The 24,502-nt window shown below is 50.6% G+C and overlaps 8 protein-coding genes across 8 annotated transcripts; 4 read left to right on the plus strand and 4 right to left on the minus strand.

The window, feature by feature from the left end:
- Positions 1-22: 22 nt before the first annotated feature.
- Positions 23-2,068, minus strand: him1 (Hsk1-interacting molecule 1; the record flags this gene model as incomplete). Its single annotated transcript, XM_066130216.1, has 3 exons — positions 23-160; positions 214-1,560; positions 1,634-2,068. 3 exons carry the CDS (start codon positions 2,066-2,068, stop codon positions 23-25), a joined length of 1,920 nt encoding a protein of 639 aa, XP_065986621.1.
- Positions 2,069-3,185: 1,117 nt separating this feature from the next.
- On the plus strand, positions 3,186-4,773 carry ICP55 (Intermediate cleaving peptidase 55; the record flags this gene model as incomplete). The annotated part of the gene is made up of 2 exons (XM_066130217.1): positions 3,186-3,420; positions 3,503-4,773. The coding sequence occupies 2 exons, from the start codon at positions 3,186-3,188 to the stop codon at positions 4,771-4,773; spliced, it is 1,506 nt and encodes a 501-aa protein (XP_065986470.1).
- A 654-nt stretch (positions 4,774-5,427) lies between these two features.
- Positions 5,428-7,133, minus strand: G6M90_00g037150 (uncharacterized protein; the record flags this gene model as incomplete). Its single annotated transcript, XM_066130218.1, has 3 exons — positions 5,428-5,622; positions 5,780-6,605; positions 6,679-7,133. The coding sequence occupies 3 exons, from the start codon at positions 7,131-7,133 to the stop codon at positions 5,428-5,430; spliced, it is 1,476 nt and encodes a 491-aa protein (XP_065986420.1).
- A 3,675-nt stretch (positions 7,134-10,808) lies between these two features.
- G6M90_00g037160 (uncharacterized protein) lies at positions 10,809-12,454 on the plus strand (the record flags this gene model as incomplete). The annotated part of the gene is made up of 3 exons (XM_014691591.1): positions 10,809-10,993; positions 11,072-11,171; positions 11,246-12,454. 3 exons carry the CDS (start codon positions 10,809-10,811, stop codon positions 12,452-12,454), a joined length of 1,494 nt encoding a protein of 497 aa, XP_014547077.1.
- Positions 12,455-12,808: 354 nt separating this feature from the next.
- On the plus strand, positions 12,809-16,171 carry nit1 (Deaminated glutathione amidase; the record flags this gene model as incomplete). The annotated part of the gene is made up of 7 exons (XM_066130219.1): positions 12,809-12,923; positions 12,984-13,472; positions 13,521-13,738; positions 13,791-14,012; positions 14,059-14,115; positions 14,163-14,330; positions 15,323-16,171. 7 exons carry the CDS (start codon positions 12,809-12,811, stop codon positions 16,169-16,171), a joined length of 2,118 nt encoding a protein of 705 aa, XP_065986315.1.
- Positions 16,172-16,446: 275 nt separating this feature from the next.
- G6M90_00g037180 (uncharacterized protein) lies at positions 16,447-18,736 on the minus strand (the record flags this gene model as incomplete). The annotated part of the gene is made up of 3 exons (XM_066130220.1): positions 16,447-18,171; positions 18,226-18,546; positions 18,614-18,736. 3 exons carry the CDS (start codon positions 18,734-18,736, stop codon positions 16,447-16,449), a joined length of 2,169 nt encoding a protein of 722 aa, XP_065986339.1.
- Positions 18,737-19,404: 668 nt separating this feature from the next.
- On the plus strand, positions 19,405-20,790 carry swf-1 (Palmitoyltransferase SWF1; the record flags this gene model as incomplete). The annotated part of the gene is made up of 3 exons (XM_014691594.2): positions 19,405-19,493; positions 19,562-19,715; positions 19,792-20,790. The coding sequence occupies 3 exons, from the start codon at positions 19,405-19,407 to the stop codon at positions 20,788-20,790; spliced, it is 1,242 nt and encodes a 413-aa protein (XP_014547080.2).
- Positions 20,791-21,164: 374 nt separating this feature from the next.
- G6M90_00g037200 (uncharacterized protein) lies at positions 21,165-22,342 on the minus strand (the record flags this gene model as incomplete). The annotated part of the gene is made up of 4 exons (XM_014691595.2): positions 21,165-21,183; positions 21,245-21,900; positions 21,981-22,057; positions 22,120-22,342. 4 exons carry the CDS (start codon positions 22,340-22,342, stop codon positions 21,165-21,167), a joined length of 975 nt encoding a protein of 324 aa, XP_014547081.2.
- Between the last annotated feature and the right edge of the window lie 2,160 nt (positions 22,343-24,502).

Consider the following 24,502-nt stretch of genomic DNA (forward strand, 5'->3'; position numbering starts at 1 on the left):
GTATAATATGTACTGTCGTCAATTACCATCCATTGTCGTCATTGTCGGACTCGGCGCCAGCGTATTTTGGCATACGTTTTAGTTGCTCGAGCAACAGATCTAGCTCGGTCCAGTTATCATCATTTTCGGCAAATTTGCGGTGTTTCCGAGACAAGATGTGCTAATCAATGAGTCAGTCAACGGGCAGCAAAAGAGCATATAGCACAGACCAACCTCATCAAAATCTGGGAACTTATCCTGACAGTTTTCACAATAGCCAGGTTTCAAATCTCGCTTGCTTTTAAGAGATTGCGAGTTTGACTTTTTCTCTCTGCACTCTGTCCTTTGCGACTCATCATCGTGAGGTTGAACTGCCTTGGATGTTTGTCGACTCATAGTTGTTGACCGACTAGATGCAACGTCCATGGAAACCTCCGCAAAACGGCGAGAACTAACATCATGAGAAGCCGGGTTGGCTTTCTGAAGCACCTTTCTCTGAAGACCATGAACCTCTTTACTAGTTCCAGCTTTGCCACCATTTATGCCAGATGTGGATGAAATCATTTGAGAACGAATAGCCGACGTAACGTTTGATGGCTGCATTCCGGAAGCCACCGGCTCGCCTGCAAACAATCTGGTGCCTTCAGCACGGCTAGTAAAGGCATTCTGCGACTTCAATTCCGCTTGCTTGGAGAGGACTGCTTTGGCAGGGTTAAAGACATCCATCGCCGGACCCGTTCTTACACGATTCTGGCCGTCTTCCATCTCTGTCAATGTTCGCTTTCCAGTAACTGGCTTCGGTATGGGAATTTCTGGTGGCTTCAGAATCGGGACAGGATCCTCTCTCTTAACTAGCCGAGCATCCTTCTCTCGCTCACGGTTGCGGCGCTGTTCCTTTTCAGGAATTTCAATTTCTTCAACAAACGGGCAGCGTCCATTGCCAACGCTTCGAAATTGAGGCCATTCACCGTCTTGCTTGTTGACAGCCTTTGCGTACTCGCGAACCATGATAGGCTTGTACTTGTCGTCCATATCCCAGACATAGATGTAGGGACCCTTGAAGTAAACCAGCTCTCGGTTCACTGCCGTCGGATCGCGATCTGAAGGGCCGTTAAGACGCTCATTGTGCAATAGCTGAAGCAGATTGGGTTCGTGCGAGCCCTTTGTTACGCCGTATTGACTTCTGACACTTGTAGTTCCAGATGCGTAAGTCGCCCCCCGGGTCTCTGATTCTAAGAGAACGGCCAGCATGTTTTGAAACTTGTCCAACGACCAGATCTTCTTGCCCATCTCTCGGGCTTTGTGAAGAACATCATTGTTGCGGGTGCCTTTGGTCCGCCTTGTAGGGTCATCAGCTTGCTGAGATGGGATCTGTGTCTGTCGAAAGTCGAACAGAAGCTTTCGACGACCGGCCGCCGTGTTTCGATCCAACAGAGATGGATTGATCGTTTGGGGCTGCTCCTCTGGCTCCTGCTGCTCTTGTTCCAGAGATTCTTCATGTTGAGTTCCAGACTTCTCGGGTGGAATCGACCGCGTCGTGACAACATGGGTGATGTCGATAGAAAAGAATGGCTCCTGGCGCTACATGATGATGAAGAAAAGACAAGTCAGTTTACACACGGTAGCAGCAATTGGTTATGACGGATCAACATACTGCACCGAGATAGTTGACTCGCTTGGTCAACTTCGCTCTAATATCGTCAGGTATACTCTCGAAATAAAACACCATCTTTGGGAATTTAGCCCTGTGATGTTTTTTCCACACCTCCTTCTCCGTATCAACATCCTGTACAGTTCTGGCAGATGCTTGAGTAGTCCTCGTTGCACGATCCTTTGCAACTAGACGCGTACTGGAGCGCTGTACTACAACTTGAGTACGGTGTGCCTTCGAGGGAGAACGAACAGCACGCTGAGTACCGTCTTCCAGGACCTGCTTCTTGACAGGGGGGGGCTGGCCATATGCTTCCTCGCGTTGGACATTGGCATAAGATCTCTTTTGCTTGGCATAGGCGTGTAGGGAACCAGGTCCTCTTAATGGAGAGTTGGCGACATTAGGGTTACTCGTTAGAGGTACCCGCCTCGAGGACATGGCCGCGATGGGGGCAGGCGTGGGAGATAGAGATATGGCGGCCATAAAACTTCCCAATTAACATGCTCTGGAAGCCCACGACCAGAGCCTAACCCAGAATATGGGAAATTTGGCAGTTATGGCCGTAACTGGAGGTTGTTGTGGTGTGAGGCACACCTTGGCCGGGGAGGGGCTTGTCGAGGTGAGTAAGCTGGTCCGTGTCGAGCACGCGACGTGCAGAGGAAATACACGTCAAGATTTGCGGGCTCACAGGCAGGATGTAAGGGCTGCTAGGAGGACATTGAAGAATCAAGTGCGGCCTTGCAGAAGGAAACAAGGGCCTTTATGACAACGGCGGTTGTTGTTGGTGTTGGTGTTGGACGTCGAAGGAACGAGGTCGCGGTGGTTGAAGAAAGAGTTGTGCTCGCTCAACTGTGGTGTTGATGGAGCCTTCGCGCTTGGCATAACAGCACTATGCCTGGTTGGGCGAGGCTGCCAAAAACACGCACGGGCCAACCCGCCTCACCAGCAACGAGCAGCTAAGCGGTCGCTATGCAGCCAGTCGCCTCAAGTTTTAGCGGCTGTTTAGCCGAATGCGGACACTAAACAGGCTGCTCTTCAGAGCAGCCACAGCGGGGTTGACTGATCACCCCGGTATACCTTCCAGCACATCCCGTCTCCAGCTGTGCATAACGATCAATCCGACCAGTTCGTGAGATCGGGCGCTGCATAAGGGGTGCCCTCTCGCAGCCGATCTGGATTGCTAAGCAATGCAGTCTGTCTTGTGCAAGTGGATAATCGGCCTAGTACTACTGTGCTCCCAGCATAAATACTAGGGCATGCATTCTGTGCATCCATATGTGGACAGCACGCGCCACAACCTCACACCGCAGACCATCGATGCGAGGCTAAACTACAGCCTGGTGTTGCTGTGCCGTCCATCCATCCCATCTCTTCATGGCGACCACTTCATCGCCCCAAGGGCTACACATCTTATCAAGCACAGACGGGCCACTGTGGTAGTTTCGGCAAGGGTCTTTCTTTCTTCTATTTGTCTATTCCCCGCTCCTCCTTTCTTGCTGACTATGCCATCGTTGCTCCAATTCAATTCCTCCAGAAATTATCCCGCGACCTTGAAATGAAGTTGCCGCCGCTATCATTCCGGAGCTCCCTATCTCCGCGCAACGCCTTGTCCACACGGGCTCCACGGCTGGCAAAGAGCGGCACAATAAACAGCTTGTCGATACGAGCGGCATTTGCAGAAAATCGGCAGATCATCAGGTCCTACAGCGCCGTTGCTTTATCTGCTGCCGACCTGAAGTTTGGTCAGCCCGTCTACGAGACCCATCCTCACATTCTTAAGGCCGGTGAACGTACGCCTATCCTATTTTTCTTTCTATGTGAATGAATATCTGTAGCTGTAGCTGACCGTGATTCCCTTTTCTTGCGAGATAGTTACACCTGGTATTGCAGCCCAAGAATATGCCGACCGAAGGGCAGCGCTTGCCGACTCCATGTCGGAGGGAGGTGTGGCAGTACTTCACGCTGCCTCCCTTCAATACAAATCAGGCGCCGTTTTCCATCCTTACCGGCAGGAGTCGAACTTTCTGTGGCTAACGGGATGGAACGAGGACGACGCCGTTGCCGTCATTGAAAAGACGGGTCCCGGTTGGGGTGAATACAGCTTTCACATGTTTGTCAAGCGTAAAGATCCCAAGGAGGAGCAATGGAACGGCTACCGGAACGGTATCGAAGCTGCGAAAGACGTTTTCAATGCGGACGAAGCCCACTCAATAGATGGTGTAGACAGCCTCTTGCCAGATATACTTCGATCTGCTAAGCTGGTATATGCCGACGTTCAACCCGTGCGGGACACGAGTAAAAATTCGCTATGGCGATTTTTTTCTAGTAAAGACTCGACGCACCCCGCAAGGACGCCATTATATCCCGTGATGAACAAGCTACGCGTCATCAAGAGCGCAGCCGAAGTAGCCAATATGCGCAAGGCAGGTCAGATCTCTGGGCGAGCAATTACCGAGGCCATGAAACATGGCTGGGCGAAGGAAAAAGATCTCCATGCTTTCCTAGACTACCAGTTCATCGTCAACGGCTGCGACGGCCCAGCGTATATTCCCGTTATTGCAGGCGGCGAACGCGCCAATTGCATTCACTACACTGTGAATAACAATACATTCAAAGACGGCGAGTTCATACTTGTCGATGCCGGTGGTGAGTACGGTACCTACATCACGGATATCTCGCGGACGTGGCCTGTATCAGGAAAATTTAGCGCAGCGCAGCGCGATATTTACGAAGCCGTCCTCAAGGTCCAGCGCACCAGTGTCTCATTGTGCCGCGAAAGCGCCAGGTTATCGCTCGAGGATATTCACGGCATCACTGCACGCGGTCTCGTCGATCAACTCAGGAGCATCGGGTTCAATGTGTCCATGAGCAATATCGACCAACTTTTCCCCCACCACGTCGGCCACTATATCGGTCTCGACGTCCATGACTGCCCTGGGTACAGCCGGCGAGAGACCCTCAAACGCGGCCACTGTGTCACGATCGAGCCGGGTGTTTATGTGCCGCACGACGAGAGATGGCCAAAACACTTCCATGGCATGGGAATTCGCATCGAGGATAGTATATGCGTTGACGACGACTCACCATTTATTCTGACGACGGAGGCTGTGAAAGAGGTGGATGATATTGAGGCGCTGAGATGACATGTACAAAATAACAAAAATGCATCCTCGCAACGAGTTTGGACGTGTATTACTAGAAGGCCAAAATATGTACGATTTGAGACAAAATTTACCCCGCACACCAATTTCAGTATTATTACTACGTAGTAGTGTCTTTTGATGTGTTTAATCCGTCACCACGTAATGCCAGGAAGGCATGTAGGGTGGCAATATAGTTTCGGGTCTCAGCGCCGCCCACTTGACAACCATCACTTTGAGAGTCTTCAACTCGAGCCTGGTCTAGTATATAATTGGTATATTTACGAGTGGTGAAGCATGAAGATGTAATTTTGTACAGTCGCTTTCATGGGAGAGTTCTAACCTTCTCCGCGAGACGCCATTAACATATCATTAAGTCCGTTAACCTCATACCGACTTTTCTGCCTGTCCAAACAAACAGGCAGAGATTCACGTGGTATTAACAAAAGCCATAAATCAAACGCCTGCATAGCAATGCTTGTCCTGTCTGAAGCCAACACAGACAGAAAAAAAGAACCGATGACCCTTCCTTGTTCCGAATCATTTTTGCGTGCCGTGTCCGTGCCAAAATGCTTTGTGATTTCCTTCAAAATTTTAACCCCCTTCCCCCCTTATCCTCTCTTTTTATTTGCTGCGGATACTTCCGGTCTAGCAGGTCTAGCAGAAGCCTCTAGGGTCGAATAGGGTCATGCTGTGATTGGGCATCATCATATCGGTTTGCCTGCCCGTGCTGTTTAGAAGTGTTTCAAACGCTTGTAGTCTCCGTGCCAACTGCTGGTGCTCTTGCATAATGGTCCTGTTTCTGGCCTCGAGTTGGTGAATGTATTCGGTTGCCTTGGTTAAGACGGTGCCCTGTATCGAGACACGCGTGGAACGCGCGCTTTGGTTAGCTGCTTGCTCGAAATTTGGGCGGATCAAGAGTGATCGTCCAGAAGCCCGACAGAGTCAGGAACATTATAAACATCCTAATAATTGTATGGGAAAAAAATAAAATAAAAAATAAGCTCACCTTGCTAATTTTAGCGGCACTTTGCTGACCACCCGCAGAACCACCCTCTGAGTCTCCGTCACCCCCAGAAGTTTGCAACGCAGGCACGGCGGCGCGCAACTCGGCGATTTTATCTTTTAGATTTGTTCTGTATTTTCTCTCAACATCATTGTGAGCTATTCGATCTGCAGACCGAGCTTTTGGTGCTCCTGCCGTGGTTGCTTTCTTTGAGGAGCCAGCTCTGCTTGTCGTTGGCCGCTTCGTAGTCGGCTTTTTCGACTCTGTCTCGTCCAGCATCTCTCCTGTTTTCGCTCTGCTGGTGTCTTTTGATGTGCTTTGACTCTCCGTGGGCTTTCCCAGCGGGCTGAGGGGTCGGGTTATGAATTCCTGTGGTGGCCTACATCCCATGCCGGCACCAAATCCTACTCCGAACCCATTTGGTGGGATGAGGGCTCCAGGAATTCTACCAGAGTTTAATGCTTCCTCCAGAAAGCGTCGCTGTTCATCAATATCAGGCTCCGCATCTTGCGGGCCAGTCCGTCGCATTTGCTTGGACACATCTTTGAATGTTGACTCAAGCCGTGATCCCGGCTGAAATTTATCCGTCCCCTGCGCGCTGTTGAAAAGCGCTGCGTTGTTGTCGAGGGGTTGTTGTGATGTTGATGTGTTCTCTAGCTGTGTCATCTTCTCCCCTGGCTTGGCTGTGGCTTCGAACATTTCCTCGTCGTCGGAGAGAACCTGCTCAAAGGCGCTATCATCGAAAAAGTCTTCTTCTCGAAATGGCGCAGTCGAGGCAGAGTACAGTCCGCTGCCAAGGCCAGGTATCGAGTCGGATGCCATACCGGGTCTGGTTACCGTCGTTTAGTCTTTGCCCGCAGCACGTCTCGTCTTGCAAAAAGACTCTTCTTGATTGAGCTTACCTGTTTTGACTGAGTAAATCGGGTCGTCTGGAATAATCAATTTCAAAGCTGCCCATCTTGTCCAGGTCGTCGTCAAATGATATCCAGTAATCTATGGAATCTAAAGCGGGGGTATCGGATTCGACCTTCATCCTCTTCTTGTCGTGAAAGTCCCGGCCTTGAAGAAGTGCGTCGGACTGGGGGCTCGTCATTGTGTTCTTCCCCGTCTGGTAGGGTGACCCGTGGGGCGGTTGTGTAAAAGACAGGTCGGCAAATGCAGCAATTGCCGGGTCGAACGATGGTATCGACACATCAGGAGGAGCGGATGTGAAGTCAAATGTACCCATCCCGGCAGAGGCGGCCGACGTTCCCCAGCTTGATGTATCTTGTGCAGGCTGGGAGGTTTGTCGCGAAGACGAGAGGTCTTGTTCCATGCTGCTTACCGATTGCTCTCTAATGACATTGTCGTGCATCATTATGGTGAGGCGCGATATCGTAATGGGATGATGTATGAAGCCTTTACGGGAGAAGGCGGGTTGCGAAAAGTGATGCTATGTCAAATTGGCGGTCCTGTTGATTGCGATGGTTTGTCGGGTATGGTATGGTTGTTGCGCTTCATGAGAGACCAAAACTGAATTACCAGACACGTCGAAGCTGTCGTCTGAAGAAACGTGCGCCCGGGCCAACAAGCTCTTACGGTAGGCTCGACCGGAGGGAAGGAACCGGTCTCGTGGCGTTGATAATAAACAGCTTGGCTTGGCTCAATATATTGTCTTAACCCACCGACTTACATACAAGCTTGGGTCAAGCTCCCCTCGGGAGTCGATCCCTCTGTTTAAATCAGAGCTGGAGCGGGCTCGGCAGTCAAAAGGCAGGCCGATTCAAATTCCTAGCGTTGGTTTTTCGAGAATTTTCGACACCCAGGGGAACAACGCATGCATGACTGTTGGCCGCAGCAGGGTCAGATGGTCAGATGGCATCGAAGAGAAGTCGGGCTGTCCTCACAGTTCAGTTGCTCAGGCAAAAGACGGAGCAGAGTTCGCCAAGTGCAGCCACAGCCGGCCAAGTCCGCGGCCAATGAATGGATCCGGTCTGCGCCTATCGAGTAATACCGAGTTGGCGAGTTGGCGAGTTGGCGAGTCTGGTGTCTGCCAGAAATGAGGATTGACGATGGCAACGGGTTCCCGCTGACGCATTCAGAAACAAGATGCATTGATTAGCCGGTGCAAAGCTAAACGAGAGGCTCCGCACCAGACATCAACACGCATCTGAACAAGACCGCGTTCATATGCGCAGCACTGTCTGGACAGGTTTCCTCGCCCGGGCACAAATTTCCGGGCAACGCTGCTTGGTGGTCGGCGACTCCCGGCTTGGGCTTCCCAGTCGACACAGTACCTGCAGGCACATGGGCTGCTTTTCATGGCATTTTCCTCTTCCGCTCGCTGCTCTCCGAGGCCCAAATGGCGTGACATGAGGTTGCTCCACGATTCATAGTTGCCGCACACCCAACGCAAGAGCCACAAGATTGAATCCAGCCCATGCATTTAAGTGGGAGATCGTATGATTAGGCAAGCCGCTGCATCAATTCGCCGCCAGGGTGGGGCCTTGTGCTCCGTACCACTGGAAGACGTCTAATGTCTGGCACATTCTGGTGTGTCTACGGCGTAGTAGTTACTAGTACGTATTTTGTCCCGCCCCTTTGACTGATTGGCCCTGCGCTTCAATGTTCCATCCACGGCCCTTTGCGACACCAGTTGACCTCTCCCAACCGTGGTTGATGTTTGCTCCGAGGTTTCATCTACGGCGCATTCAGCCTTGTCCAGAAGCTTCAGCCGGCAGGTCCAGAAGGTCCAGAAGGTCCAGAAGGCCCAGAAGGCCCAGTTGTCCGCGAGTTCTCTCGCCCATCCATCTATTAACAGGCCATCTTTGCTTGTAACCTGGGGTCTAGGGGACCTGTCACATCCCCAAGAAGTACATACGCATGTACTCCCGACGTGCGTCCTTCCCGTTGCAGCGTAGTTGCATCATGGTATTTCGTCCTGTACATACATACGTTGTACACCATGATGCTGGCGGTCTGTGCGAGAACTCATCCCGCAAACTCCATCGCCGGCACCTGAACCGCGCGTGTGGAAAGACCCAATGTGCGGGTTCCGGGCCGTGGGATATCACATTACCTTTCTCCCCGCGCTTGCTCGAGCGGGCCTTCAAGAACAACTCCATGTTTCGAACAAACCGGGAGGGGCTCGCCACCCAAGATCATCTTGATCTTACGGATTTGCCATCGGGGATAATGAATGAGCAGGTATCGAATAATACTAATCCTCTAAGAGTATGTGTTATAGCCAGGGCCGCTTATCTGAAGGATAGTAACATCGACGAGCATGCGGCAAGTCTGCACCCTTCTAACCTTCTGGGTGTCACATCCCCCCCCCCCCAAAAGTACCACAAGCTATTGGTATTCATTCCATGTGCTGCGTTTTTGAATCTTTTAAGTACGTATTTAGCAAATCGACGGGCGAGCTACACCCCATACCCCATCCGCGATGCCACCAAAACATGGCTTTCCATATTCATTAAATTCTGACTCCCGCTTTCAAAGTGATCCAGGAGCATCGTAAATGAGAAGGAAAAACAAAAAGATATACCAATCTCTGACTTGCCGAGGACGCTGCATAATGAACGGGGAAGGATATCGTGTAATCCCATTTCTTCTATGCCCATGAACACCTTATTTGGCTGTATGGGGCTTCGGAAGTGTTTGGCGACGCTGGCAGTCACTACACACTTCGGGCTCATCGATGATATCATGCTTTTCAGTGGTTCCCTTGCAACCGTTGAACAGTCGCTCACACCGTTTGATTTGATAGTATCCGACGTGTCCGCATGCCCATCTTTTGTCCACCTGCGTGCACATTTCCCCTTTATGTGAGAACCCTGCTTGCAACACAAATTGCCAATGCTGGCGACGGTTTGGACGGTGTGTATTAGCGTCGTCGGATCATCCAGGCAGTGTCTGTCGCTTGTCCACCTCCACCGATTAATCCACGTTGACCCAATCGTCGGTATATTTTAACGGTGATTTTTGTGCCAATGAAAACGTGTCATCATGAGAAACTGTGACTCCAAACAACGTCCATGCATTTCTAGAGCCCTTAAGAAGTACCGAGGTTTCAACCATGCCTCAATGACCGCTGTCTAATAACAGACGGTATCATGAGTTCGGATATTAAATGATGTATCGATGTTAATATCGTGAAAACGGCTGAGCATATGAGCGTGCAGAGTTGGTCGATGCTGCGCTGCAAAACTCGACTTTGACGGCAGCCGTGGGACAGACAGCGCAGCAGCGAGCAAGGCCGTGAAGATGGTCCTCGGGAGTTGTAAATTTTCTGTTGCCGGACTTGAATTTTTCCACTGCCAGTCTTGGGTACGCTTCCGTGCTTCCGCGTTCCCACCCTCACTCAAGGTCGTGCGGGTCCTCGAGATCTGTCATATCGGCAGACTTAGGTTAGTAAGCTAAACCGAAGCAGGACGCAGCAGAAATATGAGGAATCAAAAATCGCTTCACCAGCGGCACTCCGTATGTTGAAGGGCTGTTTGGCTTTGTTGCGTGCATTGTGCATGTACAGTGTCACCCTTCCATTGAAATATAGTCACCGGAAGCTGGAGGCGCATATCCGAACAAAATGGCCGCAGACGCATGCCCTATCAACAACTGGCAAACACCGCAGTCATTTGAGCTGTACCATATGTAGTTGTAGTGGAGCTATGGCGATCTCCTGGTCCACCGGGCGTCAAGCAGCTTGTTGTACTATGTTCTCGGTCTGTCAACACCAACAAGCCTGTACATTCCCCGTTGCTTGTGTCAATGGAATCAAGGGACCAGTGCCGGATCAGTCGAACAGAAAAACAAAGACCATACCGACTAGGAGAGCATCAGACCTCGAATCTCGATTTCGCAATCAGGCCGATTTAGCCTGGGTGCGACGCCGACGACCCCTCTTCGCAATGCTTGACCGCAGCGTGTGGCTTTAACAGCTTTGCAAGTAGTCGCATCCTATTAAGTGCATTGACGCATAGATGGCCCGCTGGCGGGAGCTGCATTCAACCCGCATCCTGCCGTGTGAGCCAAACTGGGCGATTGTGCAATGGCTTTTATGGACATCAATATCTTACCCGCAGGTGCGGCGAGCTTGATCGTGGGACTGCTCACAACAGTGGTGGCTCTTCGTCTTGCTGCCGGAAGAAAGGTGCATCCCAATGAGCCGACTGTATTACCTTCATGGATTCCATTCATCGGCCATCTAGTTGGCATGGCTATATATGGCGGTCGGTATATAAAAAAATTGGGGTACCTTGCTCATGTCTCGTGTTGTGCTCTCTGGAGATCGACCCTGCTAACGCAGCTCAGCCTGTCGCATCCAAATGAGCCAATCTTTACTCTCCCGGTACCTGGCTCTCGTATCTATGTGGTTACAGACCCGTCCTTGGCTGCGTCTATTCAGCGAAATGTAAAGACTCTGTCTTTTACCCCACTTGTCCCAGATATTACCATGGTTAACGAGTGCTCGGTTTGGACGATGAGACGGTGGCAAGAATCAGAAAGAACCTCGATCCGGAGCCAGGGAACCCTCGTGGATTTTTGGCCGATGTCCACAATGTCGTTTACAGCGCCTTGGGTCCTGGATGGCATCTGAATTCTCTGAGCTGCGAAGCAGGCCAGGAATTGTGTTTCCAGCTTACTGAGTTTGCCGCATCTTTCGACAAGTTAGGCCAGACAGAACGAGAGTTGGATCTCTTGCAATGGGCCCGCCATTTAGTGACCGTGGGATCGGCGAGATATCTTTATGGCCCGCGAAACCCCATAGCTGAAGATCCGGGGCTGGAAGCCGCCTTTTGGGCTTTTGATCAAGGCCTCGGCGGTCTATTGATGGGTTTCCTCCCTTCCCTGACGGCTTCGGAAGCCTATCAGGGTAGGGAACGGATGGTTACCGCCTTCATGAAATATTTTGAAGCTGGTCATATAAAGGACGGGGCTCAGATCTCAAGGGACCGCGTGCGGCTCGAAGAAGAATATGGCATGAACAAGCAAATGATTGCACGTTCTGCGCTGTCATTTATCTTCGCTAGCATTGTTAACACCACAACCACGACTTTCTGGGTGGTTCTTCGCCTTTTTGCGAACAAAAAGTTGCTCAGCATTGCTCGACGGGAAGTGGCAGAAGCGCTGAACGCAAGCACAGAACGAGAGGGCTCCAAGAGATTGAGTATCGGGATATTGAAAAATAGGTGCCCAACTTTGGTTGCTGTGTTTCGAGAGAGCTTGCGCATTGGATCTGAAAACTTTTCTGTTCGACTTATCAAGGAAGATATTTTCCTTACCGTCCGATACTTTCTAAAAAAAGATGCTGTGGTCCAAATTGCTGGGGGAATCATCCATGCCGCCAAGTCTATCTGGGGAGATGATGCGGATGAATTCAATCCGCAGCGTTTCCTCGCCCCCAAGGCCCAGTCTGGTGGTATTCACCCAGCAGCCTTTCGAGGATTTGGTGGCGGCAAGACCCTTTGCCCTGGGAGGCATTTTGCTACAAACGAGATCCTATTGTTTGCTGCGCTTATTGTCCATGGGTTAGACATGTCCTCGCCTGATGGTGGTGATATTCGGGTCCCACGAAAAGACGATCGAGTAATGCCTGTTCATATTCTGGAACCTTATCCCAGGGACCGCCCGAAAGTATTGTTCCGATTAAGAGATGAAATGAAATCTCTGCGAGACTTGACCATAGTCATCTGAAACGGGCGCGTAGAAAAGCGTAGGGTTGGGGCGATTAAGGCCATCCGCCTTTTGAGCCTAACAATAATACATATCCTGGCATTCAACGCTCAGTTTTATGTGACCTCATGCGAAAAATAGGAAGTTGCGCCCACAGAATTCTATGCCAACTGGCAACTGCTCATCCTTGCACCTTCCCTCCCCAGTGTCTGCACCTCTGGCACTTTTCAAAGTTCGCACATTGCGTCTATTTGTTCGCATAAATATTTTCTCTGATTACTTCTGAAGTTCCTGGGTAGCCCCATCTCGGACGATTGACAGAGCAGATGATTAGCCATATCACGATCACTTATTGACATCGATGAGCTGTTCAAGATGCCGAAGCCAAGAGGTTTCATTATGCGCTATGGCGCAATTCTAGGAATTGTCGTGCTTTCGCTTAGTGGCATGACATCGGCCATGGGATGGCGCAGCCCGGAACAGAAATATGGTAAGCAAGAAGTGCATATGTTGTCAAACATAAATGATCGGTACTAATGCTAGCCACAAGTTGACAAGCCTCTTGAAGAAGCGCTCCGGTCTCCTCCTCCCTCACCTTATGCAAGCGGTGCAAACCCTAGTATTTTTGCAGCGGCACTGAGTGAGTTGCAAGAATTGGAGTCGGAGCCCTTCTGTCACAGAATTGCAGCTCGACTGTTGGTAAATAATTGCCAACTATTGGATGGCCGGAATGATGCAACGGTGATGACCAACACCGGCAGAGCGGCAAGAGACTTTGTAGATTTCTTTGCTGCCAGTCTAGCAATTTGCGACTTGGAGAGAGCCAATTTTGCGATACCGTCAACGTGCCATAAATTTCGGGAGCCTGTGTTGGCAAATCTCCCGGCACCTTCCAAACCAGAGCTTCATGTAATAACTCGCGAGATCGATGACTGTCTCGAAGGCTTGGCGCGATCCGACTCGGCTTGGAGCACATGGGTGGCCTATCGCCACAAAGCACTCGGATTTTGTGAAGCCGCTCGAGCAGACGGCGAGAAAGGTATTTGCGCCAGTTTTCTACCAAAGTGAAACCCGGCTAACTGCCCAGATCATCATATTTTTCTTCATCGAAAACTTGCAAATATTCTCGAGAGACTTACAACTGATGCCGAGGTCCAAGTACAGAATCGACTAAACGAACTCGATCGAATGTTCCGAGAGTCCAGCGACAACGCGAAGACTTTGACAGCCCACGTGGCGGGACTTAACGCGAGCTTGCTGTATTTTGAACAAGTCATTACCCATTCTATTTTATCCAAATCCAAAGTATCTAAAAGCAAAGCCTCTATTCATAGTCAAGAAGCTAACATATGTCCAGGAAACTGAAATGGTGGTCCAGAAAGGCTTGAATGAGGCCAGGTCTCTTCAGCAATTGATGGAAGAAGTACTCGGCATGATGAGCTTGAGAGAAGAGAAGCATGCCCGCACACTTGAGACTGCTCTGGAAGTAGCTGTAACGCAGATTAACCGAGATGCTCATGAGGTCATGAAGATGTTGACGGCCGTCGCAATGTCATCACTCAGCTTGCAAGAACAACTGGTGAGTGCGACTATTCTAGCTGAGAGAACATTCTAATTTGTTATAGAAAAAATCTGAAAGCCAGCTATCTGTTGTAATGCGTAAACAGGAGCGGGTTCAAGAGGTATGGACCACATATTTGTTCGTGTTGCGCTTGTCTAACTCCAGCAGGGGATGGAGGAATTGAGTCTTCTTGCAGATCTGGTGGCCGATAAACATCACTCTCACCAAGAAATGCTTCAGTCGGCACAGAATGAAACCGCTTACCTACTGGCATCACTTGAGGCAGCTTCATTTTCCATGGGTAATCTGAGGGCGTCATTCTCTGACCTTGGCTCGGTTGGCTGGTGGCCGTACATAATTTGCCCAGCTGTATCGCTAGTCCTCGGATCTTACAGGCTTCAACCGTCGGCCACACGAAACATATTACTATTAGGCGTTGGTGAGTACTCCGTAGCAAATACCGGACTGCTCACCCGCACAGCCCCAACTTACAACCCAGCAGGCGAAATTGCCGGATTCTTGATGACATTTGCAAACATGCATGGGGGCGAGTTTTCGGAATACTTGTTTTCCTCTGGACTTTTTATATCAAGAAATGACCATATTAACGAAACTATAAACGGAGATGGTTCATCACATTTTTGATAAATGCTATGGGCGCAATGACATTGGGATTTGAGCAGGGGTTATCAGCAAATGGGTCCGATACTCTACACAATCATCTACCTGGGCAGGTCGTTGCCGGATTCTTACGATAAATGGGACTGGGTTGGGTTTGATGTTTTATTTTAGGCGTACCTTGGTAGGGTTGATGTGACCCTAGTTTTGGGTGGATGGAGGCATAGACGAAGCGAAAGGACATTGCTCATGGGATCGCATTCGAGGTGGTATTACGCATACGGACTTGACACTTAAATTTTACAATGGAATAGATATCCCGGGATCTTTTGTTTTTTTAATTATCTCACCAGTGGAGAAAGCCACTAAGCTCGTTCGTGTGGCCGGCGCCCGAGGAACCCAGCCGACAAACCAAAGCGGATATGACAACACGAGAGCTGCGGTGCGGCCAACGTCGGACAAGCTCTGGTCCCTTCATCAAAATAGGACCAACATCTACGAGAGAACACAGTACACAGGTAAATTACGATGGCCACGAAAATAAAAATAGCCGCAATACAACTCTATTCTGAGGTATGTAACCTCCAAGACATGTGCGTGACTTGACACCAGCACCCACAAGAACACCCACTCATCTCAACAATCTCGCCATCGTGCCATGCATAAATCCCCAAAGTCGTACAGAGCTCACCAATGTATCGAAACTTCAGCCCTTGGCGCCCACAGACAACTTTGCCCGCGCAGAAGCCTACCTGCGCGATGCCGCTTCCCAGGGCGCCAACATGGCCGTCCTCCCAGAGTACCACCTCGCGAGCTGGGTCCCCGACGCTGTCGAATTCGCCTCGATAGCAGCCCAGTCCGCGCCATACCTGGAGAAATACCGCGCGCTCGCCAAGGAGCTCAACATGGCCATTGTTCCGGGAACCCTCCTGGAACCTGAAACGTCTTCCGGGGGCGGCCTCGCCAACGTCGCCTACTTCATTGGACCGGACGGTGCCGTCCTGGGCCGCTATCAGAAGAAGAATCTCTGGCACCCTGAGCGGCCGCACCTCGCGGCCGACATAGAGTCCCCGCACACGGCGTTCGATACGCCGTGGGGTAGGATGGGGATGCTGATCTGCTGGGATATCGCGTTCCCCGAAGCGTACAAGGCACTTGTAGCGGATGGCGCGAGAGTGATAATCAGTCCGTCGTTTTGGCTGGCCGACGATGGTGGCGAGGGCTCGGATCTGAATCCGAATTGCGAAAAGATGTTTTTGGACAACGTCTGTATTGCGAGGGCGTTTGAGAATACTGCTGCGATAGTGTACGTCAATAGCGGTGCGCCAAAGGGTAGCACGGATGGCAAGGATGGCAGGGGGAATACGTTTTGTGGTGTGAGCCAGGTTGCTGTCCCGATTGTGGGGAGACTTGGAGGCGGGGAGTCGATGGGGCCGGCGGAGGAGATGAGGATTTTTGAGGTTGACATGGGATTGTTGGATATGGCGGAGAGTGTGTACAAGGTTAGGGGGGACATGGCGAGGGAGGGATGGCATTACGGGCCGTATCGTTCAGCATGAGGGAGGGTGGTAAGGGTTTGAAGATGTCCACTGCGTCTATGGGATAAGAAATATTATGGCAGGGAAAAGAAGCAGTATTGGAGTGTGATGAAAATAACAGGGTATCTATCATTATTAACTTCTAAGTGGTAAACGCGTATCCTGCTCCGACAAGACTATCGTGTACAGAGTCTACAAACCACATCAATGTCTGGTTTGTGTTATGAAAACTCAAGTTATTAAACAAGGCTTGTAAACCTACAGAGGCTTGTAAACCTACAGCATATAGACACGGATCAATGCCTGTCCATGATGGCTTGCGCCCGCAGGAATCGCCGTCTCAAATCGACCGCTTCCTGAGTGTGCTTGCGCACAATCCGATCAAGCTCCCTCTTTGCCTTGTTCAGCTCTCTCGTGCTCGCAGAAGACTTACGAGCCTCGATGGCGTCGGCATATCGCAAGCTCTTGTCATCGCGGTCGGTCCAGATTCCCTCATAATTTGAGGGCACACCTTCTTTATTATGCAACTTTTCCAGCAGTGAGGTCATCGGCCAGCCTGGCGTCATTGTGGTGCGCATGAGCGATTCGATGACAATGGGGCGCGGATAGCCAAGAGCCTCATAGAATTCAGTACATTCGCGGATGTCCTGGCTGTTTCCTTCATCGTCTAGGTTTACTCGAATGGGCGCTGACGGTCGCCTGGCTCTTGCTTCGGCCTGCTGAGACGGTAAAGGCCCTGGCGCTGGCTGAAAGGACGCAGGTAATGATCGTCTGGTCGCTCTCTCTGCTGCCTTCCACTCTGGAATTAAAGCCTCCGGTTCTTGAGCAGGCTCCGAGTTTCCAGCCTGCTGCTCTTTTGGGTCATCACGGCCCTTCCTCAAATTGAGTGGGATTGGAGTTACATCTAAAGCCTCGGAATGTAGTTGCTGTGAAGGTGTCACGTCGAACGTACTGTGCTGGGCCTCCAGCCGTGGAACCCGTTTGGATTGCGTCCCAGCCATCACCTCATCTCTATCATCGGTTTCGTTGTTGTTGTCGTCATCGTCATCGATAGCATGAGACGGCTCCACTGAAGTAGAAGTCTTCGTAGAGCTAGAGTAAGCTTGTCGTAATTGCTTGGCTTTTATAACACTAGGTGACTGCGTCGTCAGCACACCTACTATCTCCTCCGGCGTTGACGGTATTTCCGCATTGCGACTCAATCGCGTACGCTTTGATGACTTCTCCACGGTTGACGGAGTGTGATCATCAATGGGCCTCTTTCGGTTGCTGAGTTGACGAGGGGGTGAGGAAGGGATGTCGCTTTCGGGAGACACTGGTCCAGAATGTTTCTCATCTTCAAATTCTCCATCGCCGTTGAGAGAGAAGGTTTCCACCATTTCAAAGAACTCTGCAAGATTATCCTCGTAGTATCGCTGCAGTTCTGCTGTTACGCTCTTGTTTTCCACCAAGTTGTATTTCAGGTCTTCGGCAACTTTCATCCAATCCACTTCTTCTAGTGGCATCTTTTGCGCATCGACAACTTGACTCAAATGCCATAAATCGACGGTCTTGCCGCCAATGCAGCACTCCAGATTAATTTTAGCCCCAGTCTCCTCCATGAAAATGAGCAATTGATCGTAGAATTCGCCTTCCATTGCGTCTTGGGTACCGCCTTCGCTTCCCTTAGATTCTGTTGACGAGATTGGTGCTTCCTCAGATTTCTGTTCGCTCCTCGTTATAGATGCGGCAGTGATTTGGGCATTATTGGGATCTGTAGAAGGCGACACAGACGCCGGCCGGTGAGGGGTGCGGGCTGCTTGCTTCTTCTGTGTCTTCCCGAGGGCTTGTGCTGCATTTGGTAGTTGTTCCTCTTGTTGTCCTGAGTCTGCTTGGCTAGAAGCTGACCGACTAACAGGGTTCGTGGTTTGGAGAGCCAAGTCTGCAGCAGACATGGCCAGCTTCTCAAGGTCTGCGATTGGGAGGTTTGCCAAGAACTTGGTGAATCTGGTCCGCCATGAATGCCACGTATGCGAAGAATGCTTCGACTCGTTAACGTTGCCACTGTCAGTCAGTAATTTAGACTAGGACCTTACCGTCTCGGCAAATATTTTGAAGATCTTATTGCCAGTGCGACCTTCAGTGTGAGCCAACACCCAGTTTGCCAGTGCGGCATCGTCAGCATCGGAGAAACGGGTTCGTGTACGCTTCACAGGCCCGCTGACACCAACACGAACCCTGGGCGTCTCTGTGTGGCCAGAAATACGATACCGATCCGTCAGTTGCGCCGCCCCATACTGGACGGAATCTGTGATGTACTTCCACGAATACGAGTCCGGATGGGCATCCTTCCTCGCGTCGTCCGCGATTAGGATATGTGCATCTTTTTCCAAGGGTACAACTTTGCCGCCGTTATTCTACGCGCTGGTTAGCTGGGGAGCCGTTCGCCCTCTGATACACTGCAATTCTCATTCTCGGGCTTGCCTTGATATGGTCGAGGATAGTGTTCCTCATCGGCACTCTCTGAGCAACCCAGAAGACCATGTCCTTAAAAATATTGCCTCCCGTGGCGCTTTCGACGCCGTTATACGTGATCCCTCCAGACATCCTGGGGATTATATTTGCCGCGGCGGGATGTCGTGTAGTGAATTACGCGTATGCCCTGCGTCGTGTCGTAAAGTGGTGAGCTTCGTCCAAGGTGCAGTGGGCGATAATCCCATATGCCCAGGACAAATAGTGGCTACCACATCAACGGTATAAGAGGTGCTCTTGCTTCATCATGCAGGCGCAAGTTGCAAGAAAGGGCTTATTTTTATTCCAACTTCAACCTCCTACTTGATAGAGTCCCGTGGTCAAGACTCCAAACGACCGTTGGACAAGACCTGGACGCGTGATGAGGGTCGCGCGATCACGTGGGTCACGGTTGCTGGCAAAGTGGCTTTGGTGCAAACTGTGCCGTGGCTCAGGTCACTTGGCGGTCACTGAGCCAGTGGGACCTCGCATGTGCTCCGCCACAAGTACCTAGGTACTTTACCTAGGCATGTTACCAGACCAGAAGCCATCGTCAAACTCATGCCGAGAGCAACTGCACTCTGCCAGCCATTTTGCGCATGAGACCTTGGACGCTGCCGTGATTCGCGACGAGATGCGATGACAGTAGTACTACAACCTGGGTGCCCGTTCTCTTCCATCAGTCACCCGATACCCCGGACCCTGGCTCTCGCGACTGTCTGCCGTCAACAGCCGGTGATCTTGCCCAGCAGCCTCGGCCCATCATGGTCTCTCTAAAATGGGCCGTGACATTCATTTTGGCCGTGAGCTTCGCAGTCTTCGTAACCTTTTTTGGAAGATTACCTGTTTTTCGGTGCGTAGCTCGACCCTGGCCCTTTCGCATATATGAGATTCTGTCGTGCTGATAGTTGTCTGATGCAGACGAACGCCCATTGGCTTCTTACACCGTCTGATATGGATTCATGTCCCCAACATGTTACTGTCTATAGACAATAGACTTACCTCGGGAAGGATCACAAGGTCCTTATCCAGATTTGGGCACTTTATCATGCATGAACGGCATCCGGCCGTAGTTGTACGTATCGGCCACCATCGTCTCGTGCATCATTCATGTACCATAACAACAGCAAACACTAACCAACCGTCTTTAGATATTCTTCCTCATCCTCATGGTAGGCGGGGAATACCTTTACCTACCGCCCATATGGCACCGTTTAGCCCCCTTCACCAAGCTCACAGTCACCGTCACCGTCTTCCTCCCTTATTTGTTCCTCTATCTGTCTTGTGCCGCTGACCCCGGCTACATCACCAAAGAAAACCACGCCTACCACATGTCGCTCTATCCATATGACCACGCGCTTTTCCACCCCGGCGTGGAATGCAAAACCTGCGGATTCGTCAAACCGCCACGCTCAAAGCACTGCAGCCTGTGCAAGCGGTGCATAGCAAAGGCCGACCATCACTGTATATTCATCAACTCGTGCGTGGGATACGGAAACCACCAGTGGTTCATACTGCTCCTCCTCTCAACCGCTATTTTGTGCACATACGGTGGCCTTCTCGGCGGTTCGCTGCTCTCCTCGTCGATTAAACAACACTTTGTCGACTGGTCGCCTTGGTCGCCGTTGAAACAGGGATGGGGCATGTACGTTGTCATCTGGGGCTGGGGCATTCAAACAAATATCGGCCTGGGCGTCATAACTCTCCTGTCTGGTTTGACGGCCCCCTTAGTTTGGGGTCTTTTGTTATATACAATGTATCTCGTGTACTGCGGCACAACGACAAACGAATCATTTAAGTGGTCCGTGTACAAGGATGATATGGAAGACGGCTATGCTTTTCGTCGACCCATGCCCTCGAACCGAGAGAGGGATCTCGTCAAAGAGCCTATTTGCCGTAGGTGGCCGGTTGAGCCGGAGATGGTTCTGGCAGCGACGGATGACGGGAAACCTCCGCCAGCGCAGATGGCGCTAGCCGGTGAGGGCGAGTGGGAGCGGGTGTGGAATTTGAAGGACGTGGAAAATCTTTATGATTTAGGGCTCTGGGATAATTTGGGAGATATTTTTGTGGCAGACTGTGCATTTGGAGCGAGAGTAGAAGACCCTCCTGCCGAACGGGGCCTGCGGACAAAACGTACCAAGAGTAAATAGCGTGTCTCACATACTGGGAGCGAGGCGGAAGAATATTGGAGTTGGGCATGCATTCTAGTTATATTGTATAGATTGCGTCTGTGGGATCCAACGCAACTTGGGCGAGGGGCCTGGCGGTGTGCTTCAATGTACTTTAAAATTCAAAAATTTTGTTAATTTAATTCAGAGTATTGCTCATCAACATCGCTCGTGATTGTCGTAATCCCCACGCTTCTAGGTCTTGATTAGACCCTTCAAGACAAGAACCAGTAGCTGCCAGCCACCCAGCCCATCCGCCACCATGGCAGAGACGCCTAACCCCGTTGTCCCATGCCCGCTTCTAGAGCGTTTCGATGTTATGTATGTCTATTTTGTAGTTGTCATTTTGAAGCTCTTTATAGAATGGTGCCAAATCTGTTCATGGCCTGTTAGCGCAAGCGATTGACGATATGTTTACTTCCGCTGATCTGCTTACCCAAAGGTTTGTTTAATGCTCCTGACGTAGTACTCCAGCCAGTTTCTCTTGGTGACTTCTTCCTGACCAACTGGTACGCCCTTCCACTCCACACGCATCACCGTAACGTGATCAACGTTGTTTTGTTCAAACTCGATGTGGAGCTTGGAGAAGTGGCCGGCAGGCCACTGGCTCAGACGCCAACTCTGGACGATCTTCTTTCCAGGTTCAAGCTCGAGATATTCCCCAGAGACGTTTCCACCAAATAATTCAAACTTTCCACCCTTGTTGGCACCCTCAAAGACCTTTGGAGGTGAGCGGGTGAAGGCGGCAAGGCGCTGAGGATCGACAAATGTTTGGTACATCTCGTCGGCGGTAGTTCTAAACTCCTCCTTGTCCGTCACTGTTGTCGTGTTGACAATACCAGAGGTGCTTGAGGGGGCACTGGAAGGTTCTGTAGGCTTGGGTGAAGAAGTCTGAGGATGAGTCTTCGGGGTCGAAAATCCGCTGGAAGGATTTGAACCAGCGGCATGTTGAATATCCTTGCCGTGCTCTTCGATAAGGACAGACGTGATCAAATTGAACTTCTTTTCCAGCTCTTTAACAAGCTGGCTGCGGACGAGCTCCTTCACAGGCTGGTTCTCCTTTGGAGCAGGGTCCTCGAGTTTTACCTCGAACTGGAAGACGAATGAGTGACTTGCACGGCAAACGACTTTGGCTTTTAAAAAGCATCACAAAGACGCAGACAGAGACGTACCGTATAGTCTTCGATATCTGGTTGGACCTCAGGGAATTTGATTGTGCCGGAAACCTTATCCGCATCGGGGGCGGATCCTACGATGAGAGTAAGCCTAGGCTCTACTGTTGTTACATACTACACATTCACGTATCCTTACCAGCGAATCTCAGGGCGAGCTCCAGGTCAAAAACTGTCTTGACCTTGCCTTTTCTCTGGTAGACTTCAGCTTCGCCCTCTATGCTCTCAACCTCGACAATCTTGACTTCTACGTCGCCGTTTGTGGCACTAATTTCGTTAAGATTGTCCTCGAGCCATTTCTTTGTCCAGGCAGTGACATCTTTAGTCACCCAATGCCAGTTATTAGGGTTATGGAGGACCATCGTGGTGATTCGTTTTCGGAAATTTAAGAGCTAAAAGGAGAGCACCCTGGCGACGTTAGCATTACATTCCATGAGTACCAAAGCGCTAAAGCAAACAACAGCAAGAAAAATGCTTCCACAGTCTGGGAAATCAGAAATGGTCTTGGACCACAGCAAGATTGGTCATCAATGAAGGGAGTACAAGTCACTCTATGACTGGTGCCAGCTGGTGTCTCATCACGAGAGACTGTGGAAGGGGGGTTATGATGCGTTGACATTGGCAAATGACTGTACTTACGTTGTGATGGATGGATTGGGGCGCAGCAGCGACGGCAGTCAACAATGTGTAGGTACACAGCCAGAGAGATTTGATCGCTGGTGTCGAGAGATGAAAAGGTTAAGTCAGAAGCCAACATCCGAAAGCTCAGAACCTCGTAGAATTTTCTAAGAGCCTTGTGTCCCCACCATATTGCACTATCCAATAAAAGCGCAAAACGGGTCGCTTCTGTCAGTCTTGGATCCGCTTCTCCCAGCCTGGTCACTGGTGAAAGTGCTTCTTTGGAGGATAGTCATTTGTACTGATTACTTGTACTCTGGTCAAGATATTAGGAATGTGATGAGAAATTGGTCTTTTGAGCTCAATTGGAAGTGAATGACTGGTGCAGAATAGCGATTCACATGTTCAAATTTCTTTTAGAAACCGATGACTTGCGGGCACACGTTTGTGCCCAACATTGAACCAACCAACATTGGAAGTGAGGGGCCATGGGGACCATTGCTAGTCTGAGATGTCATGAGCAACAGATTCTCTGCAAAACTTCGGTTGCGACTCCAATGAATCATAAACACACATGTACGATACGACCAAAACGAGCCTTGCGTATAAATCATATTTGTACAGAGTACGAGTCTTGATCAAACGGCAGAGGGAAGGAAAGTTTGTTATCGGGGCCAAGAGATCAGAGAAATCCAGGTCCGACGGCCACCATGCAATAAGCTATGCTTCGCAAGGTTGTCTGATGGCTTCTGTGTCAAGCAGGCTGCGATATTTCGGCTGCGCTGTATCGCGGGTTGACAGATTGGTCTAGATTCAACTTTTCATCTCAAGGTATCTGGTGATAGAAATGCAGAAAATATGACAGAGCGGCGAGATGCCAAACAGAGGCAGATGGGGATCCAAACAGGTGCTGGCAGAAGAGGCCATATTCATGCAGTTGGGGGTTCATGAGATTCGATCCCTTCGGAGTCATTCAACGCCGTCGGGTGGTCGAATGACTACTTATGATGCAGATTTGACTCGATGGACTAAAGGCAATAATGCTTGTGCTGTTAGAAGCCTATTCTGGTGGAGAAACTGGGCACAATGGACGCAGACCTCTCGCAGAAGAATACTACCACCAGACGTACCCCAACCAGACATTATCAAGACCAGATTTGATTCCGCCGAGGCCAATGGACGGACGGCGGCACTCGCTACATACTCAAGTACATATATTAGAGCACCTGGGCTGGCAACTCCAATGTTGACAAAAGACGCTACTAAGCGCCGACGCCCAAAGTCTTCACCTGCATCCACAGGGATGTGGCCAATCATGGAGCCATGTTCGCGTCTGATCCCTCCCTCCACGGCAGGAATTTGACCACCAACAATGTTAGTCAACTAGACAAACCACTCGCGGACTGAGGAGGAACGGCAGTCTTGATGCATCTACCCACCAAGCGCCCCATTAAACCGTTGTATCCTGAAGTCTTTTCAAGCGTTGGCGTCTGTCCGCCGTGCAATTCGGCCAAAGTCTCAAGCCAACAAAAAGGGTAGGAGAGGGTGGAGGGTAGTATTGTGCGACATAGAACCTCGGCTTTGGTTCAGACAGTATGCACTACTCCGTACCCAGGTACTTAGACGTATTATAATATGTACTTGACTTTTATGTACTCACATATGCCTTGACCCTCGCCTCTTGCATATAGCTCATACAATGTGTATGTACATAGGCACTCGAGGATAATATGGGAAGATACAAGCCAGGATAGAGAAGCGGCCAAGGCAACGCCCACTTCACGCTGATCATGGCGTGATGTGCGCATTTGTGCTCGACAACTGCCACCCTAACCGCGTGGGGATACAAGACAGGCAGGTCCGAAGCGGCACACAACACAATTGTCTCGACTGTGATCCCTCGA

This window comes from Metarhizium brunneum, chromosome 2 (genome assembly GCF_013426205.1).
Source record: "Metarhizium brunneum chromosome 2, complete sequence".
Classification (NCBI taxonomy): domain Eukaryota; kingdom Fungi; phylum Ascomycota; class Sordariomycetes; order Hypocreales; family Clavicipitaceae; genus Metarhizium; species Metarhizium brunneum.